The sequence below is a fragment of the Chlorocebus sabaeus genome, chromosome 12, assembly GCF_047675955.1.
Source record: "Chlorocebus sabaeus isolate Y175 chromosome 12, mChlSab1.0.hap1, whole genome shotgun sequence".
Taxonomy (NCBI): Eukaryota; Metazoa; Chordata; class Mammalia; order Primates; family Cercopithecidae; genus Chlorocebus; species Chlorocebus sabaeus.
In genome coordinates, this window is record NC_132915.1 from 104,013,581 (window position 1) to 104,033,504 (window position 19,924).

A 19,924-nucleotide genomic window follows, 5' to 3' on the forward strand; every position below is an offset into this window, starting at 1 on the left:
GGACCGAATTGATGGCATCACCATTCAGGCCCGCCAGTTCCAAGATGCTGGCCATTTTGATGCAGAAAACATCAAGAAGAAACAGGAAGCCCTCGTGGCTCGCTATGAGGCACTCAAGGAGCCCATGGTTGCCCGGAAGCAGAAGCTGGCTGATTCTCTGCGGTTGCAGCAGCTCTTCCGGGATGTTGAGGATGAGGAGACGTGGATTCGAGAGAAAGAGCCCATTGCCGCATCTACAAATAGAGGTCAGTCTGCTTCCCTCAGGTAGGAATCAACTTGGGAAAGTCTATGCTGTTGTAGCATAGAGGGGATGCATGTCAGGATGAGCAGGGTCAAGTTTAAATTATCGAACTAGAACCATGGTGGTAGCTAAGGATGACAAATCAGTGCTTTTCTCTTCATGCTTGGATAACTGGGGAGTGGTGTCTGCTTTCAGGTAAGGATTTGATTGGGGTCCAGAATCTGCTAAAGAAACATCAAGCCTTACAAGCAGAAATTGCTGGACATGAACCACGCATCAAAGCGGTTACACAGAAGGGGAATGCCATGGTGGAGGAAGGTGAGTAATTGGCATCAGTGATGTGGCTTGGTGCTGCTCCTTGTATCTCCCCTTCTTGCCAAGGGCATGGCCATGTGGGCGTAACAGACCGGGCTCTGGGGCTGAATACCATCCCAATTCTTTACTGACTGTACGACCTGACCAGACCTTACCTTTCTGAGCTTGAATTTCCCTTTTTTTTTTTTTTTTTTTTTGAGATGGAGTCTCACTCTGTCACCCAAGGTGGAGTGCAGTGGTGCGATCTCAGCTCACTGGAACCTCTGCCTCCCACGTTCAAGCAGTTCTTCTGTCTCAGCCTCCCAAGTAGCTGGGACTACAGGCACACACCACCATACCCAGCTAATTTTTGTATTTTTAATAGAGACGAGGTTTCACCATATTGGTCAGGCTGGTCTTGAACTCCTGACCTCAGATGATCCACCTGCCTCAGCCTCTCTGAGTGCTGAGATTACAGCTGTGAGCCACCGTGCCCGGCTCTGAGCCTGAATTTCTAATCTGTGAAATGGGGATGACAACACCTCTCCTGACGCAGTAGTGAGTAAGTGAAACCAAGTAGGGAAAGAGCTGAAAGAGAGCCTGCACATGCCAGTCTCAGTAACTGAGTGCTGCAGTGGTACTGTTACTAGTCTTTATGATACTATCACTAATGCCAACTTGCAATATCTGCTTCTTAGAGTCTAGGTAGAGGTCATGGTTTGAGGAGGCAAAAAATGAAACAGTCCTTTAAAGGGTTAGAACCTGAGCCTCTCAAAAAAATTGGAATTATGAAAGGGCACAGCTCGCCAAAACATAGTAATGAAAGTGCCATGAACACACAGAAAAACTTCTTTTTGTCCTTCTGTAATGTGTCAACATAGTTTTTGTTATCCTCTTTCCCTACCCGCCTTCCAGGCCATTTTGCCGCAGAGGATGTGAAGGCCAAGCTTCACGAGCTGAACCAAAAGTGGGAAGCGCTGAAAGCCAAAGCCTCCCAGCGTCGGCAGGACCTGGAGGACTCTCTGCAGGCCCAGCAGTACTTTGCTGATGCTAATGAGGCCGAATCCTGGATGCGGGAGAAAGAACCCATTGTGGGCAGCACTGACTATGGAAAGGACGAAGACTCTGCTGAGGTAACCAGGCTTGGGAAGCATCTTACCTGCCAGGGAAGTGGAACAGGGCTTGTACTGAGAAGAAAGTTAGGAGAAGTAGTGATGCATGGGAGCTGTGCATCACAATGATTGTTTTTAAAGATGTTTTGGAATCCATTTTTTACTTCTTTTTTTATTTATTTATTTATTTATTTTGAGACGGAGTCTTGCTCTGTAGCCCGGGCTGGAGTGCAGTGGCCGGATCTCAGCTCACTGCAAGCTCCGCCTCCCGGGTTCACGCCATTCTCCTGCCTCAGCCTCCAGAGTAGCGGGGACTACAGGCGCCGCCACCTCGCCCGGCTAGTTTTTTGTATTTTTAGTAGAGACGGGGTTTCACCGTGTTAGCCAGGATGGTCTCGATCTCCTGACCTCGTGATCCCCCCATCTCGGCCTCCCTAAGTGCTGGGATTACAGGCTTGAGCCACCGCGCCCGGCTTCTTTTTTTTTTTTTAAGACAGGGTCTCACTGTTGCCCAGGCTGGAATGCAATGGTATAATTGTGGCTCACTGCAGCCTCAAACTCCTGGACTCAAGCGATCCTCCTGCCTCAGCCTCCCAAGTAGTTGGGACTATAGGCAGGTAGCACTAGGCCTAGCTACGCTTTTTAATTTTAATGTTATTTTCAGTAGAGATAGGGTCTCACTATGTTGTCCCATCTGGTTTCAAACTCCTGGCCTCAAACGATCCTCCTGCCAAGGCTTCCCAAAATGCTGGGATGATGGGAATGAGCCACCCCTCCTGGCCCATTTTTTACTTTTTTTTTTTTTTGAGACGGAGTCTTGCTCTGTCACCCAGGCTGGAGTGCAGTGGCTGGATCTCGGCTCACTGCAAGCTCCGCCTTCCGGGTTTATGCCATTCTCCTGCCTCAGCCTCCCGAGTAGCTGGGACTACAGGCGCCCGCCACCTCGCCCAGCTAGTTTTTTTGTATTTTTTAGTGGAGACGGGGTTTCACTGTGTTAGCCAGGATGGTCTCGATCTCCTGACCTCGTGATCCGCCCATCTCGGCCTCCCAAAGTGCTGGGATTATAGCTTGCGCCACCGCACCCAGCCTTTTTACTTTTTATTATGAAAATTTAATCATACCTAAAGGAGAGAGAAGATGATTGTCACTCACCTTCAACCATTAACATTTGCCATTCTTGTTTCATCTATGTGAAACCATATGTGTGTTTACATACATACTAACATACCAACATGCACGCATATGCATATACGTAGCTACAAACATACCAGCATACACATGTACATACAATGTGCACATATACGCACATACCAACATGCACACATATATACATAGATGTACTTGGTTTTTTACTGGTTATCTGTTTTTTGACTAAAATTTTCAAATTTTATTCATAAAGGTCTAGGTATAGTTCCTGTATCTAGCTCTTTCCAGTCTTCACAAAAACTAGAATGAGTTGAATTTTTCCTTTTTTATTTTTTTAGAATAGAGTCTCACTCTGTCATCCAGGCTGAAGTGCAGTGGCACAATCTCGGATCACTGCAACCTCTGCCTCCCGGGTTCAAGCAATTCTTCTGCCTCAGCCTCCCGAGTAGCTGGGATTATAGGCACCTGCCACCACGCCCAGCTAATTTTTTTTGTATTTTTAGTAGAGATGGGGTTTCACCACATGGGCCAGTTTGGTCTTGAACTCCTGACCTCAAGTGATCTGCCTGCCTGAACCTCCCAAAGTGCTGGGACTACAGGCATGTGGCACCGCGCTTGTTCTGTCTCTGAGGCTGGAGTACAGTGATGTGATCACGACTCCCTACAGCCTTGACCTCCTGTGCTCGGCAGTCTTCCCTTCTCAGTCCCCTGAGTAGCTTGGAATACAGGCACGCACCATCACATCTGGCTAATGTTTGTATTTTCTGTAGAGATGAGGTTTCACTATGTTGCCCAGGCTGGTCTTGAACTCCTGGGCTCAAGCTGTCTGCCTGCCTCAGCCTCCCAAAGTGCTGGGATTACAGGCATGAGCCGCTGTGCCCAGACCAGGATGAGTAGGCTATAATCATAATATATATGATTGTCCCAAAATATGGGAAACCTGAAAAACTTTGAAAATGGTATTAGCACTGTAAGAAGGGCAGGAGGTGATCACGTCATTGTGTAACTGAGAAAGGCTGTTGAGGCAGGATGGCAGGTTGGTGAGGCAGTGGAGGATGGGAGGCTTCAGCCCCTGTGCAGTGCTCCACGTGTGGTTTTGGTTTCAGGCTCTACTGAAGAAACACGAAGCTTTGATGTCAGATCTCAGTGCCTATGGCAGCAGCATCCAGGCTTTGCGAGAACAAGCACAGTCCTGCCGGGTAAACCTGTAACAGTTTATCGGTTACTGGAGGGAGGCCTTGGGGGCTGGGAAAGTGGAAGGATCCAGATGCTGTCAACAGGTGTTCCTATCATAGGCAACATTTGACTCTGCTATTAACTCTTGTGACAAAGGTTTACAGACAGTTTAGAATGAGATTTTTTTTTTTTTTTCTGAGACAAAGTCTCACTCTGTCACCCAGGCTGGAGTGCAGCGGCCGACCTCAGCTTGCTGCAACCTCTGCCTCCCAGGTTCAAGCGATTCTCCTGACTCAGCTTCCCGAGAAGCTGGGATTACAGGTGTTCACCACCATGCCCAGCTAAAATTTTTTTTTTTTTTTTGAGATGGAGTCTTTTTTGAGATGGAGTCTCAACTCTGTCACCCAGACTGGAGGGAGTACAGTGGCACGATCTTGGCTCACTGCAAGCTCCACCTCCCAGGTTCACGCCATTCTCCTGCCTCAGCCTCCTGAATAGCTGGGACTACAGGCGCCTGCTACCACGCCCGGCTGATTCTTTGTATTTTTGGTAGAGACAGGGTTTCACCGTGTTAACCAGGATGGTCTCGATCTCCTGACCTCGTGATCTGCCCGCCTCGGCCTCCCAAAGTGCTGGGATTACACGCATGAGCCACCGCGCCTGGCCGAGATGGAGTCTTGCTAGAGTGCAGTGTCACGATCTCAGCTCAGTGCAACCAGTGCCTCCCAGGTTGAAGCAATTATCCTGCCTCAGCCTCCTGAGTAGCTGGGATTATTGTTGCCCGCCACCACGCTTAGCTAATTTTTGTATTTTTAGTGGAGATGGGGTTTCACCATGTTGGCCAGACTAGTCTCAAATTCCTGACCTCAAGATCCGCCCACCTCAGCCTCTCAAAATGCTGGGATTGTGGGTATGAGCCACCGTGCCTGGCCCTAATTTAAAATGAGATTTTTTTTTTTTTTTTGAGGCAGAGTTTCACCCTTGTTGCCCAGGTTGGAGTGCAGTGGCACAATCTTGGCTCACCGCAACCTCCACCTCCCAAGTTCAAGTGATTCTCCTGCCTCAGCCTCCCGAGTTGCTGGGGTTACAGGCATGTACCACGCCTGGCTAATTTTGTATTTTTAGTAGAGATGGAGTTTCTCCATGTTGGTCAGGCTGGTCTCAAACTCCCAACCTCAGGTGATTTGCCTTGGCCTCCCAAAGTGCTGGGATTACAGGTGTATGCCACTGCGCCCAGCCAAAATGAGATTTTTTTTTTTAAAGATACCAAAAATTTAAAGTTCTTGGATCAGATTTTATTGGTAGCTTCAGTGAAGAACTCTCATGAGTATGTATTTGGTAAATTTGGTACAGCTGGTGACATTTGAAACTGCTGTGTAAGTGTGGACCTGTTTTTACAATGTTTGCCCTTTCTTTGGATTTTTAGCAACAAGTGGCCCCCATGGATGACGAGACTGGGAAGGAGCTGGTCTTGGCTCTCTACGACTATCAGGAGAAGAGTCCCCGAGAGGTCACCATGAAGAAGGGAGATATCCTTACCTTACTCAACAGCACCAACAAGGCAAGGCACAGAGAGTGGCTGCGTGTTTGTTCCGCACTAGCACCTCCATGTATGCTCAGTTGGGTTTCTAAGGGTTGCGTGTCTCCCTGAAATGAAAAAGCTCAGAATTCAAAGAGATAAGTTTCCTTACCAGTCCCCGACATGATACACATTTATGCAATACTGTGTATGATCAAGAAGTTAATCTGTCTTCTTGATAATCACGCTCAGAAGGATAGCTTATTTTCACCATTGAGTATCTCTAGGTGGAATTCTTGACCTGTCGAGCCAAAGTTTGCCATATAACTTGGACCTGTTGGTTCTTACTCCAGACTACAGGCTACATCTCAGCCCAGCAGATCATTGAAGACAGCTGTGACCTCACCCCGCAGGCTTTGTCTTCTCCAGGCTAAATAATGACAATAATAAATCCATCCTGGTCCATCAGCCTTTCTTCCCTAACACACACTGAATTGACGGTGGCCTTGAAGCGTCCACAGATTATCTGACTGATCCTGAAAGAGGCCTGCCTTCCGTTTTAGTTAAGGCTGGAGAAATGTCGTTGGCTGTTTTTAAGAGCCAATTTATTCCCACTCCCACACCTTATTTATCCTTGTCATGATACTTTGAGGAATCCTGTGATTCTTATCTTTCTATTGATTCTAATTTAAACTTAAACCAACTTGTGATCTAGCTTTGGTTTATACAAAGCAGCATTGCCCAGTAGAACTTTCTGTGATGATGGAAATGTGAGGTGTCTGTGCTGCCTCTGCAGTAACTACTAGCTACGTGTGATAGTGGGCCCTTAAAATATGGCTAGTTAAACTGAGTGTTTTATTTAATTGAATTATAACTTGATGAGGCTGGGCATAGTGGCTCACGCCTGTAATCCCAGCACTTTGGGAGGCCTAGACGGGAGGATCGCTTGAGCCCAGGAGTTCGAGACCAACCTGGGGCACATAGCAAGACTTCATTTTTTTTTTTTTTTTTTTTTTAATTTAAGATGGAGTTTTGCTCTGTTGCCCAGGCTGGAGTACAGTGACGCGATCTCAGCTCACTACAAGCTCCGGTTCCCGGGTTCACACCATTCTCCTGCCTCAGCCTCCCAACTAACTGGGACTACAGGCGCCCACCACCACACCCAGCAAATTTTTTGTATTTTTTATTAGAGATAGGGTTTCACCACGTTAGCCAGGATGGTCTCGATCTCCTGACCTCTTGATGTGCCCGCCTCAGCCTCCCAAAGTGCTGGGATTACAGGTGTGAGCAACCGTGCTTGGCCTGAGACTTCATCTCTATTTATATTAAAAAAAAAAAAAAAAAAAAAAGCCAGGCGCCTCCGTTTCAAAAATAAAAAGTTCTAACTCAATGAAAGTTCAGTGGGCACATGTGGCTGGTGCTCCAGTGTTAAATAGCACAGTTCTGGAGCATCTAAGCGGAGAGAAGCCTGGCCTTGGTGGCAGGCAGCATTGCTCTTCTGCCTATGACCCTCTGTGGGTGTGGTAGGTGAGGAAGGTACTGAATTATCAGACCTTATGCAAAGTGACTTTAATATTGTTTTGGGCCTCTTAAAACAATGCTGTCTTGTGTGTGCACACACATGACCTCCTTGGATTCTCCATCTCAGAGAAGGAATTTGTTTTCAGTTCTCTGTCTTTTTTCTTTAGGATTGGTGGAAAGTGGAAGTGAACGATCGTCAGGGTTTTGTGCCAGCTGCTTACGTGAAGAAATTGGACCCCGCCCAGTCGGCCTCCCGGGAGAATCTCCTGGAGGAGCAAGGCAGCATAGCGCTGCGGCAAGAGCAGATTGACAATCAGTAAGGATGACACCGGGGGCCACAAGGACCAGGCGTCCCACAGGCGTACTCTGTTCCACATGGGCCGAAGCTTAGGCGTGTCCTACGCTCCTGGAGCCCACCTGCATGCCTCCTGCTGTCTCCACCCCACTTTGAGCCCACAGACCTCCCTGTTTGGGTCTCAAACCCCTGACTGATGACTTATTTTGCTTTGTTTTTTTTCCACCAGTGTTCATAAGTTTTTCCTAAACAGAATTTTTCTAATCGTTGCCAATTGTCTTTTGGTTCGAGATGCTTTTCGAAATTGGATATTCAGATTCTACACCCCTACAGCTCTGTCCACTTTGAAAAGCTGCTTTCAGAGCTTCTCTCTCTGCCATAGCTTTGAGTTCTGAGAATGGAATTTTGTAATGAAATGGCTCTGTTCTCTTTCCTGTAGCTGAGCCCCCATATTGCCCTGTGTCCCTCCTTTAGGGTATTTCTGACTCCACTAGTGGAATCAGCAGTTTTGGACACTTGAGAAGTATCCAGGAAATACAGTCCCACTAGAGTTTGGGTAGAATAGTGGAATTTTTGGGTTCCAGTGATCCTCAGTAAGATCAGAGTTATTTGTCCACTTTTAGATTCTGTTATTATTGAGATAAGAATGGAAGGTTTTGGTTTGTATTTTTTTTTTTTTTTTTTTTTTGAGACAGTGTCTCGCTCTGTCACCCAGCCTGGAGTGCAGCGGCATGATCTTGGCTTACTGCAACCTTACCTCCCGGATTCAAGCGATATCCTGCCTCGGGCTCCCAAGTAACTGGGACTGCTGGCATGTGCTACCACACCCAGCTAATTTTTGTATTTTTAGTAGAGACGGGGTTTCGCTGTGTTGGCCAGGCTGGTCTCAAACTCCTGACCTCATGATCCGCCCACCTTGACCTCCCAAAGTGCTGGGATTATAGGTGTGAGCCACCGTACCCGACCTTGGTTTATATTCTTACCAGCAGTCTGGGTCATAAATATTAGAGGAAAAAGTAGATCAAATATATGGCTAAATTGCTTGTTAGCTCTCAGTAAAATTTCTTTCTAAGGGTAGTCCAGTCTGTTCCCTGACCTTGCTCTGTGAAGTTACCAGTGTTTTCAGTACAGGAAAATCTGCCTTAAGCATGGCAGACCTGTCAGGAAAATGAAGGTGAACTAACCCTGTAATTTTCCTGTTATTTCTTTACTGTCATTTCACTCATGGCTTAGAGTGCTCCTTAGAGCTGTTGAATGAGTCCGTATTTTCCCAACATTAAGCATCCACCATCATGGCACCAGTCGGAGCTGCCACCTTTCATCCCTGTGGATTAATCCCACTAATTTGTGCATGCTTTTGCTGTGCCCCCTCTGTGCAGGACACGCATAACTAAGGAGGCCGGCAGTGTATCTCTGCGTATGAAGCAGGTGGAAGAACTGTGAGTAGGCTGAGAGTCTTGCAGAGCACCAGTGTCCACTGCTACCCTGTCCATTCTCCCTCTGCCGCTTCTCTTGAAGGCCTTTGTTCATCCAGAAAGATGAGGTGGTGGGAGGAACTGCCTGTCTGTGCAGCAGCTTTGCCTCACAAGGGAAGAGGTCGCGGTGCAGCTGTGTTGGTTGATGACTGCTTATCTCATTGGTTGCTTCCATGTGCAGCTGTGTGTTCAGAGTGGTGTTGGTTCCCCCTCCTGTTGGTTTTTGTGGTGGACCAGCCACTATCAGCAGCAAACCTGAAGGCCTGTTCTGTAGTTTTCCTTAGTAGGAAGGAAATCATATGTTTCTCTTAAAGTGTTGTGATTCTTGGTAACTCATTGCTTTTTTATTTCACTTTGGGACACTTAGATTTGATGGTGATTCGAGTTTTTTTTAACTTTTAGTTTTTTATTGTTTGTTGTTTTCATGTTCAAAGATAATATTTCAGCCTTTTGTGTTTTAGTTCCCGAGGGTTAGAATATCCTTTGATTCTTAAGAAATCTTTCAAGTAACAGAATGGCACAGAGATACTCAGTACTGTGCCTGATTTTCCTTCCGAACTTGCCAAAACTTTCTGAGAACTGAATGTATCATTTTAGAAATGTCCTACTAATATGGAGATAAAACATCCTGTATGAGGATATTTTAAAGCTCAGTGTACCTTCCCCCACCTCACCCCAGCCTGGGGGCTATTCAGAGAATTATAAAAGACAAAAAAAAAAAACCCTCTGTATACATTCTGCCCAGCAAATTCATTTCATCTCTCCACTGTAGTTGCATGAACCCTGTGTTACTGTGCTAAGCGCTTGGTTTCAGTCATTTGTGGTTGTGTTGTTGTAAGTGCAGAATTGGCCTGGAGATAAGTGTGCCTGGCTGTTCTAGCCACCTAGTTGTGAACAGTGTGTGCATATCTCTTAGGCTGTGGCGTGGGTACTTGGGATCCTCATCTTCATCTGATAACTCTGTTACTAGGGCATCATCATTACAAACTCGTAGCCTGGAATCCATATCTTGGAGACACTTCGTGGTTTGCCTTTATGTCAGCATTTACAAACTGCCTTCTTTGTCCCTCTTGTCTCCCTCTTGAATTCCATCAGATATCATTCTCTTCTGGAACTGGGTGAGAAGCGTAAAGGCATGTTGGAGAAGAGTTGCAAGAAGTTTATGTTGTTCCGTGAAGCGAATGAACTGCAGCAATGGATCAATGAGAAGGAAGCCGCTCTGACAAGTGAGGAGGTCGGCGCAGACTTGGAGCAGGTTGAGGTGCTCCAGAAGAAGTTTGATGACTTCCAGAAGGTATGGGCAGTCTTAGAGCTCAGCTGAAAATTTAAAGATTTTAGTCTCTTGATTTTTTTTTTTTTTTTTTTTTTGAGATGGATTCTCACTGTCATCCAAACTGGAGTGCAGTGGTATGACTTCAGCTCACTGCAATCTCTGCCTCCCGGGTTCAAGCAATTCCCATGCCCTAGCCTCCTAAGTATCTGGGATTACAGGTGCCCGCCACCATGTCCTGCTAATTTTGTGTTTTTAGTAGAGACAGTGTTTCACCATGTTGGCCAGGCTGGCCTCAAACTCCTAACTTCAGGTGATACACCCGCCTCAGCCTCCAAAGTACTGGGATTATAGGCATGAGCTTCTGCGCCCGGCCGGAGTCTCTTGATTTCTGACTGCAAATTACTGGAATGCAGATTACATAGATTATATTCCATCATCTATGTAGCTTTTTTTTTTTTCCCAATTTTTTTTTTCTTTTGAGACGGAGTCACGCTTTTGTCGCCCAGGCTTGAAGTTCATTGGCATGATCTCAGTTCACTGCAACCTTCTCCTCCCAGGTTCAAGCAGTTCTCCTGTCTCAGCCTCCCGAGTAGCTGGGACTGCAGGGGCTCGCCACCATGCCTGACTAGTTTTTGTATTTTTAGTAGAGATGAGGTTTCACCATATTGGTCAGGCTGGTCTCAAACTGCTGACCTCAGGTGATCCACCTGCCTCGGTCTCCCAAAGTGCTGGGATTACAGGCGTGAGCCACCGCGCCCGGCCTCAGGTTTTTTTTTTTTAAGACAGAGTCTCACTGTATTGCCCAGGCTGGAGTGCAGTGGCTCGATCTCAGGTCACTGCAACTTCGCCTCCCAGGCTCAAGTGATTCTCATGCCTCAGCCACCCGAGTAGCTGGGATTACAGGTACGCACGACCACGTCTGGCAAATTTTTGTATTTTTAGTACAGCCGGGGTTTTGCCGTGTTGGCCAACCTGGTCTTGAATTCCTGGCCTCAAGTGATCCGCCCACCTCAGCTTGACCCAAAGTGCTGGGATTACAGGCATGAGCTACCACGCCTGGCCTGTGTAGCTTTTTTTTTTTTTTTTTTTTTTTTTTTTTAAGACGGAGTCTCGCTCTGTCGCCCAGGCTGGAATGCAGTGACCGGATCTCAGCTCACTGTAAGCTCCGCCTCCCGGGTTTACGCCATTCTCTTGCCTCAGCCTCCCGAGTAGCTGGGACTACAGGCGCCCGCCACCTCACCTGGCTAGTTTTTTGTATTTTTTAGTAGAGACGGGGTTTCACCGTGTTCGCCAGGATGGTCTTGATCTCCTGACCTCGTGATCCGCCTGTCTCGGCCTCCCAAAGTGCTGGGATTACAGGCTTGAGCCACCACGCCCGGCCAGTGTAGCTATTTTTAAAAGACTTTAATTGAAACCTTTTTGGACTAGTTTAGTTTTAAGGAAAGATATACTTTGTTCTCTACATGTTGTTATAAGAACTTTTCTAAGCCTAAACTACAACAGATGTGAAAGTACTCTTTTTTTTTTTTTAATTGGGGTAAATTCACAAAGCTAACCATTTTAAAGTGTACAATTTAGTGGTGTTGAGTACATTCACAGTGTTGTGCAACCACCACCTCTAGTTCTGAAACATTTGTATCACTTCAGAAGAAAACCACTATCTGTCAAACTTTCATTTATCTCCCTAACCCCAGTGGCCCATGTAGCCACTCATCTGCTGCTTGCCTCCATATTTACCTATTCTGGACAATTTATATAAATGGAATCACGTTATGTGACTTTTTGTGACTGGCTTCTTTTGTTTATGTTTTCTTTTATTTATTTATTTTTGAGACAAGGTAGCATTCTGTTGCCCAGGCTGGAGTGCAGTGGCCCAGTCTCAGTTTACTGCAGCCTCCGCTTCCTGGGCTCAAGTGATCCTCCTGTCTCAGCCTCCTGAGTAGCTGGGACTATAGCTATGTACCACTATGCTCAGCTAATTTTTGTATTTTTTGTAGAGACAAGGTTTCGCCATGTTGCCCAGTCTGGTCTCGAACTCCTGAGCTCAGGCTGTCTGCCCACCTTGCCCTCCCAAAGTGCTGGGATTATAGGTGTGAGCCACTCCACCTGGCCCATAATGTTTTCAAGTTTCATCCTTTTTGTAGCACATGTCAGTACTCCATTCCTTTTTATAGCTGAATAATATTTGACTGGCACATTACACATTGTTTATCCATTCCATCACTTAAAAGTATTTTTTTTTTTTTTTTTTTTTTTTTTTTTTTTTTTTGTTGAGACGGAGTCTCGCTCTGTCGCCCAGGCTGGAGTGCAGTGGCCAGATCTCAGCTCATTGCAAGCTCCGCCTCCCGGGTTTACGCCATTCTCCTGCCTCAGCCTCCCGAGTAGCTGGGACTACAGGCGCCCGCCACCTCACCCGGCTAGTTTTTTGTAGTTTTTAGTAGAGACGGGGTTTCACTGTGTTAGCCAGGATGGTCTCGATCTCCTGACCTTGTGATCTGCCTGTCTCGGCCTCCCAAAGTGCTGGGATTCACTTAAAAGTATTCTTACAAAAAATTAAAATGAGGAGGAAGAGCTTCTATCTCCTATAGTAACTGTGCATTAAAATTTTATCTCATTTTTACTTATTTTTTGGAGATAGGGTCTCACTCTCTCACACAGGCTAGAGTGCAGTGGGATGATTGTAGCTCACTGTAACCTTAAACTCCTGTGCTCAAGTGATCCTCCCACCTCAGCCACCCGTGTAGCTAGGACTATGGACGTAGGCTACCACATCCATTATTATTATTATTTTTTTTTTTTTTTTTTGAGTCGGAGTCTCGCTCTGTCGCCCAGGCTGGAGTGCAGTGGCCGGATCTCAGCTCATTGCAAGCTCCGCCTCCCGGGTTTACGCCATTCTCCTGCCTCAGCCTCCCAAGTAGCTGGGACTACAGGTGCCCGCCACCTCGCCCGGCTAGTTTTTTTTGTATTTTTTTAGTAGAGAGGGGGTTTCACTGTGTTAGCCAGGATGGTCTCGATCTCCTGACCTCGTGATCCGCCCATCTCGGCCTCCCAAAGTGCTGGGATTACAGACTTGAGCCACCGCGCCCGGCCTCACATCCATTATTATAACTGAAAAAAGTTTTCTGGCCGGGCCCAGGGGTGCATGCCTGTAATCCCAGCACTTTGGGAGGCTGAAGCAGGCGGATCACTGGAGGTCAGGAGTTCAAGACCAGCCTGGCCAACGTGGTAAAACCCCATCTCTGCTGAAAATACAAAAAGTAGCTGGGCGTGGTAGTGCCTGCCTGTAGTCCCAGCTACTCAGGAGGCTGAGGCACGAAGGTCACTTGAACCCAGGAGGCGGAGGTTGCAGTGAGCCGTGATCATGCCACTGCACTGCAGCCTGGGCAACAGAGTGAGACTGAGTCTCATTAGAGAAAAAAAAAAAAAGAAAAAAAAAATTTCTGTAGGGATTGGGGTCTGGTTATGTTGCCCCAAGCTGGTCTTGAACTCCTTAAGCAATCCTCCTGCTTTGGCCTCCCAGAGTCCTGGGATTAAAGGTGTGAGCCACCACACCTGGCCTCTTCACATTTTAAAAACATTGTTTTGAAACCAAAAAGAGGTTTTAAAAAAGTCTCTATTTGATAAAAATATTTGCTGGGCATAGTGGTGTGTGCCTGTAGTCCAAGCTACTGAGAAGACTGAGGTAGGAGGATTGCTTGAGCCTGGGAGGTAGAGGCTGCAGATGATTGCAATACTCCACTCCAGCCTGGGTGACAGCGAGACCCTGTCTCCAAAAAAACGAAAAAACTACAGTTAATGAAGTAAATTCGAGTCCAATAATTATCTGAGGGCTGGGAAAACCAATCTGTAGGGATACCTGTTGAACAGATCCTTATAGCTTTTTTTCTTTGTTTAGTTTTTGTTTTGTTTTGAGACAGAGTCTTGCTCTGTTGCCCAGGATGGAGTGCAGTGGTGCGATTTCGGTTCACTGCAACCTCTGCCCCCCAACTCCCGCCACCTGTTCAAGAGATTCTCCTGCCTCAGCCTCCCGATTAGCTGGGATTACAGGCGCCTGCCACCGTGCCCGGCTAAATTTTGTATTTTTAGTAGAGACGGGGTTTCACCATCTTGGCCCGGCTGGTCTTGAACTCCTGACCTTGTGATCCACCTCGGCCTTCCAAAGTGTTGGGATTACAGGCGTGAGCCACCGCACCCGGCCTTTTTGTTTTGTTTTGTTTTTGAGATGGAGTTTCACTCTTCTTGCCCAGGCTGGAGTGCAGTGGTGCGATCTCGGCTCACCGCAACCTCTGCCTCCCAGGATCAAGCAATTCTCCTGCTTCAGCCTCCCAAGTAGCTGGGATTACAGGCAAAGGCCCCCACACCCAGCTAATTTTGTACTTTTAGTAGAGAAAGGGTTTCTCCATGTTGGTTAGGCTGGTCTTGAACTCCCAACCTCAGGTGATCTGCCCACCTCAGCCTCCCAAGGTGCTGGGGTTACAGGCGTAAGCCACCATGCCTGGCCATAGCTTATTTTTTTAATCCCTTTTTTTTTTAAATAGACCCTTGTAGAAGAATCCTTATAGTTTCAAACCATAGTTTGTGATGTCTCCTTTGACTTTGGCTTGCTATTTTGGGTTTTAGTTATTATGGCTTTTGTTTTAAAGGACCTGAAGGCCAATGAGTCACGGTTGAAGGACATTAACAAGGTAGCTGAAGACCTGGAGTCTGAAGGTCTTATGGCAGAGGAGGTGCAGGCTGTGCAACAACAGGTAGGTGTCTCCATCTTGGAGTGAGGCTCTGTTGCTGTAAGGATGCAGCTTTGTTCTTCCTATGTCTGTCATAGCCCAACAAGCAGTGTTTCATAGCACAGAATTGTGGCTTGACTGTAGGTCAGGTCCTCTATGTGACCAAAACCATTTTGATTAACTTCTTTATACCAATATCCCTCATCTCTATTTGGTTCTGGGGGGTCTTCTGTCTTCTCCGTAAGTCCATTAAATATTTAATGTTTATATAGCCATTAACTAATGGTAATTTCATAAGTTCCTCAAAGAAAAGGTTTATGTATAAATACTTGAAGTTCTGCTGGACATTTGGACTGGCATTTCCATTTGTCTTTTTGGAATTCTCTCCTGTGTTTCCAGGTTTGACCATAATGAGTATTCTTGAGAGATGTGTATTTCTTCTAATAATAAAACTGGTTTCTCTCTCTCCTTGTAGGAAGTGTATGGCATGATGCCCAGGGTAAGTTTCGGGTACTGTGTGTGGATCTTGAACATGAGAAGGGTTTAAACTTTGGTAAGAATATCCAGGCCAAGAACTTCAACAGAATTGCTGTTCCTTAACCTCCGATGCCTTTTGTGTGTAAAGATTTGTGGAAAACACCAAAAATTGATTTCTTTTTTTTTGAGACAGAGTCTCACTCTGTCACCCAGACTAGAGTGCAGTGGTGTGATCTTGGCTCACTGCAACCTCCACCTCCCAGGTTCAAGCGATTCTCCCATCTCAGCTTCCTGAGTAGCTGGAATTCCAGGCGTGTGACATCACACCCAGCTAATTTTTGTATTTTTAGTACAGACGGGTTTTTACCATGTTGTCCAGGCTAGTCTCGAACTCCCAACCTCAGGTGATCCGCCCACGTCAGCTACCCAGAGTGCTGGGATTACAGACGTGAGCCACCACTTCTGGCCCAGAAATTGATTTCTATTTACCATTCTCCAAAAGACAAAAAAATGTTGGGTTTTTTTGTTTGTAAGAGATAGGGTTTTGCTTTGTTGTCCAGACTGGAGGTCAGTGGCTTTTCACAGCTACAGTTATAGCCTACTGCAGCCTCGAACTCCTGGCCTCAAGCAGTCCTCCCACTTCAATCTCCCAAGTATCTAGGATAACAGGCATGCAACACAAAGCGCAGCTCTTAAAAAAAAAAAAAAAAGTCTTTATCTCTTCAGTTTTCTAAAACTTCTTCTATAGCTATCTTTAGGTTTGTTTATTACCCCTTTGCAGACAATCTTATGAGTACAACCTAAAGAAAAGTTGGTGGTTTTCTTATTAAATTTCTTTATTCTCTCCATTTCTTCTACTGGATAAAAAGTTGGAATTTGTCTCTCCTGTTTGTTGGCTTAATTTTTCTTAACCAGCCTTGAAGTTTGTTACCAGCCAAACTATGGAGGGAGAATGCTGTTTTGATTAGTGTATTAATATCTGGGATCTCCCCTGGGGGAAACTAGAGTCATTAACTGGAAAGGTCAGGTGGTTTGTTGTTTCATGCTCAGTTGCATGGCTGCCTAAATTACTCTTTGTCTGAATAGGATGAAACTGATCCCAAGACAGCCTCCCCGTGGAAGGTAAGGACTCTTTTGCAAATTATTGTTTTCAGGAGTTTTGTGAGAGCGTGAAATATGTTGTGTCCTTTTCTGGTGTGCCTTTCTCTGAATATTCAGCTTGTCTTAAGTCTTTAGTCATTTCTGGACTTGTTTGGGGTGGTTTCTTTCTGAATCTGTTATCTCTTAAAATGTGATGCTTAATATACAAAAGCAGAGTGTCTACGTCAAATGCTCAGTACAGTTAGGTTGCATTGATTACCCATGTTGGTGCAGCATATGCTGCAGCAGGGAGCACTGTGTGGTTGGCAGGGTCCCACCAGTAAGAGGCAGTCCAAAGGGAAATGACGTGAACACGAGAACAACTGCACCCGTAAAGGAGGGCAAGCCTTCATTCACCATCTGCCTGGCCTCTATCCTGTGGCCCAAGAAAGGCTTCAGAGATGCCCAATGCAGAGATGTAAGGGGAGGAATGAGATGTTTCCCCACTACAGTAGACATTTTTCTGGACAAATCCAAGTGTGAATATGGCTTAACCAGAATGGTCTATCCCTGACCAAGAATACAGGGGAAAAGGTGTTTGTTTTGTTTGTTTGTTTGTTTGTTTGTTTGTGATGGAGTCTTGCCCTGTCAGCCAGGCTGGCGTGTGGTGGCGCAATCTCCGCTCACTGCAACCTCTGCCTCCCTAGTTCAAGCAATTCTCCTGCCTCAGCCTCCCAAGTAGCTGGGACTACAGGCATGTGCCACCATGCCTGGCTAATTTTTGTGTTTTTAGTAGAGACAGGGTTTCGCCATGTTGGCTAGGGTAGTCTTTAACTCCTGACCACAGGTGATCCACCTGCCTCAGCCTTCCGAAGTGTTGAAATTACAGGCCTGAGCCACAGCGCCCAGCCGGGGAGAAGGTTTTTTTTGTTTTTGTTTTTTGTTGTTTTTTTTGAGACGGAGTCTAGCTCTGTTGCCCAGGCTGGAATGCAGTGGCATGATCTGAGCTCGCTGCAACCTCTGCTTCTCAGATTCAAGCGATCCTCCTTCCTCAGCTCCCCCTAGTAGCTGGGATTACAGGCATGCACCACCATGCCTGCTAATTTTTGTATTTTCAGAAGAGTTAGGGTTTCGCCACATTGGCCAGGCTGGTCTCAAACTCCTGACCTCAGGTGATCCGCCCACCTCGGCCTCCCAAAGTGTTGGGATTACTGGCCCGGCTGAGGTTTTTTATGTGATACATTTATAGCTGTGATTGTGTAACTGGTTGCATGTGTCTCAGTTCTAGCATCTTCCCTCCTGACCCAGCTCTTCAGGAATACATCACTTAAATTACAGGCAAGTTAGAGAGCAGATTCTGACTTTATAAAAGTAGATCTTTTGGCTAGGTGTGGTGGCTCACACCTATAATCCCAGCATTGCGGGAGGCTGAGACAGGTGGATGAGCCCAGGAATTGGAGACCAGCCTGGGCAACATGGCGAAACCCCGGCTCTACAAAAAACAAAACAAAACAAAACAAAAAAAAGTTTTAAAAAGAAAAAAGAAAGTAGGTCTTCTCCTCGTTAGTACAATGGTGAGTTGACAAGCAGATTAAAAAAAAGTAAAATTTTTAAAAGTGTATCCCCAGAAATATGAAGAAAGCATGAAAACCTTAAAACAAAAAGCCTCCCCCCAACAACCCTTCCATGTCCACCTTTGAACCCGCTCAGTCACCTTGTCTGACCTCTCCTGAGGACCTAGGCTGAGAGGGATCTGTGTCTTGTGGCCTCCTTCCCTGACTGGCTCTGACTATCCTCCTTGTTAAGTAGGTTTCTAATTGGGCCAGGCATGGGGGTATACTTTTCCTTCTATTCAACTTTCTCTCCTTTTCTCACTCTTCGCTTTTCTTACATAGCAAAACTTGATCATTGATTATATGAATGGGCAACAGCCTTACTTACGCCCTCAGCAGAATGTTTCTGATAACATAAGTATTCTTTCAGAAGTTTATTTTAGATACCTTTATAAATCCCAGTACCTCTTACTGGAGACAGTGGGTCCACCTTCTGACTCCTATAAACACACCAGTTGAAAATGTCACCTAGGGATGCCATGAGGACATCTGCATCCAAGCTCAGCCATCCTGCCCTCCTTTTTCTTTTTTTTTTTTGTGAGACAGAGTCTTGCTCTTTCACCCAGGCTGGAGTGCAGTGGCGTGATCTCAGCTCACTGCAACCTCTGCCTCCTGGGTTCAAGCAGTTCTCCCGCCTCAGCCTCCTGTGTAGCTGGGATTACAGGCACCCGCCACCATGCCCAGCTAATTTTTGTATTTTTAGTGGAGACAGGGTTTCACCATGTTGGTCAGGCTGGTCTCAAACTCGTGACCTCAGGTGATCCACCCACCTCGGCCTCCGGAAGTGCTGGGATTACAGGCGTGAGCCACCGTGCCTAGCCGTAAGGGACTTTAGATTTTTAGAAGGATCTATATTGTTGACAGCTATATTGTTGAAATGTACATTGTTGAAAGCTAATTCACTGCTTTATTTTTTCCCTCTGGTAAAGCCGTTGCCCTTCAACGGGGATACTGTTAAAAAGAACAGCAACCCAATAACTATAATTAGAAATGAAAGTGATTATTAGTGCTCCTGACTGTAAAATAGTCTCAGCTGCCAGCATTTGTTAAATTAGGGTTTTTTTTTTTTTTCTGGAATATTCTCCTGTAGTATAGACAAGAAAATGATATTAATCATTAGTCTTTTAGGTATTTTTCTGTCCAACTAGCTGCTGGAATTGTGATTTTTACCATTCTCTTTTCACTCTTCATCAGATAAAATTAATTACTGAGCTGAGTCTAATTGTGCATTTTGGGTATTTTCATGACTTTCTAGTAGTTGACACTTCTACTGATGTCTCTGTTAAGAATGTTGCCAGTATCCCTTTAAGGTAATTTGGGTTGATCACAGGGACTAGTCAATGACACTTGCAGCTCAGATGTCTAATTGCCAGGCACTTGATTAGTTTTGCCTTCTGCTTTCCTCCCTACCTAGTCTGCTCGTCTGATGGTTCACACCGTGGCCACCTTTAATTCCATCAAGGTAAGAAGCAGTGACCAGCTCCCCTAATCTCCCCTGGTTTTCTCCACTATCTTCCTTCCCTGTCTACAGTAGAGCTCTTGTTCTTGTCAGCTGGGTGAACTGTGACATATCTCACTCTCCTGGGTCCAAGCATGTCCTAAGTAAACATCAGCATGCTCATGGTCGCTGGGTAGCTTGGTGGCTTTCCTGTCAAGAGCCCGCCAGGGAAGGCAGCAAGCCTTCCCTCTGATTTCCAGTAGGTCAGGGAGCTAGAAGGAGCACAGTCTCAGGAAAGCAGTGAGTGGCTCCCTTGCCGCCTGCAGTGCGAGGTCCTGTGGCATACTGGCTCTTCCCAGGCCTGCTCTGGCCTGTGAGGCTGCTGGTCGGGTGTTGGGAGGCAGCGAGCACTGGGATTTCTCCACGCAGCTGTGACTTAGGAAGCAGTTGCTAACTGCCAGGCCCCAGGCTAGGAGATGAGAGTAAGGAATAGTCAGCTGTGTCTCCTGCTGCCTCAGAGGGGATGCCTAGGTCAGGTGT

The 19,924-nt window shown here is 46.3% G+C and overlaps 1 protein-coding gene across 5 annotated transcripts in view; it reads left to right on the plus strand.

Annotated features, from left to right (window-relative positions):
- Nucleotides 1–19,924, plus strand: part of SPTAN1 (spectrin alpha, non-erythrocytic 1) — an 83,227-nt gene that overhangs the window by 31,600 nt on the left and 31,703 nt on the right. For 3 of the 5 annotated variants that reach the window (XM_008006036.3, XM_008006039.3, XM_008006038.3), the window contains exons 17-28: nt 2–245; nt 437–559; nt 1,451–1,668; nt 3,900–3,992; nt 5,396–5,530; nt 7,177–7,325; nt 8,684–8,743; nt 9,875–10,073; nt 14,696–14,800; nt 15,252–15,275; nt 16,340–16,375; nt 19,361–19,408. In XM_008006036.3, the coding sequence (XP_008004227.3) occupies nt 2–245; nt 437–559; nt 1,451–1,668; nt 3,900–3,992; nt 5,396–5,530; nt 7,177–7,325; nt 8,684–8,743; nt 9,875–10,073; nt 14,696–14,800; nt 15,252–15,275; nt 16,340–16,375; nt 19,361–19,408 (1,434 nt within the window). The remainder of the gene's footprint in view (nt 1; nt 246–436; nt 560–1,450; nt 1,669–3,899; nt 3,993–5,395; nt 5,531–7,176; nt 7,326–8,683; nt 8,744–9,874; nt 10,074–14,695; nt 14,801–15,251; nt 15,276–16,339; nt 16,376–19,360; nt 19,409–19,924) is intronic. The other 2 variants (XM_008006040.3, XM_008006041.3) reach the window with 1 other exon arrangement.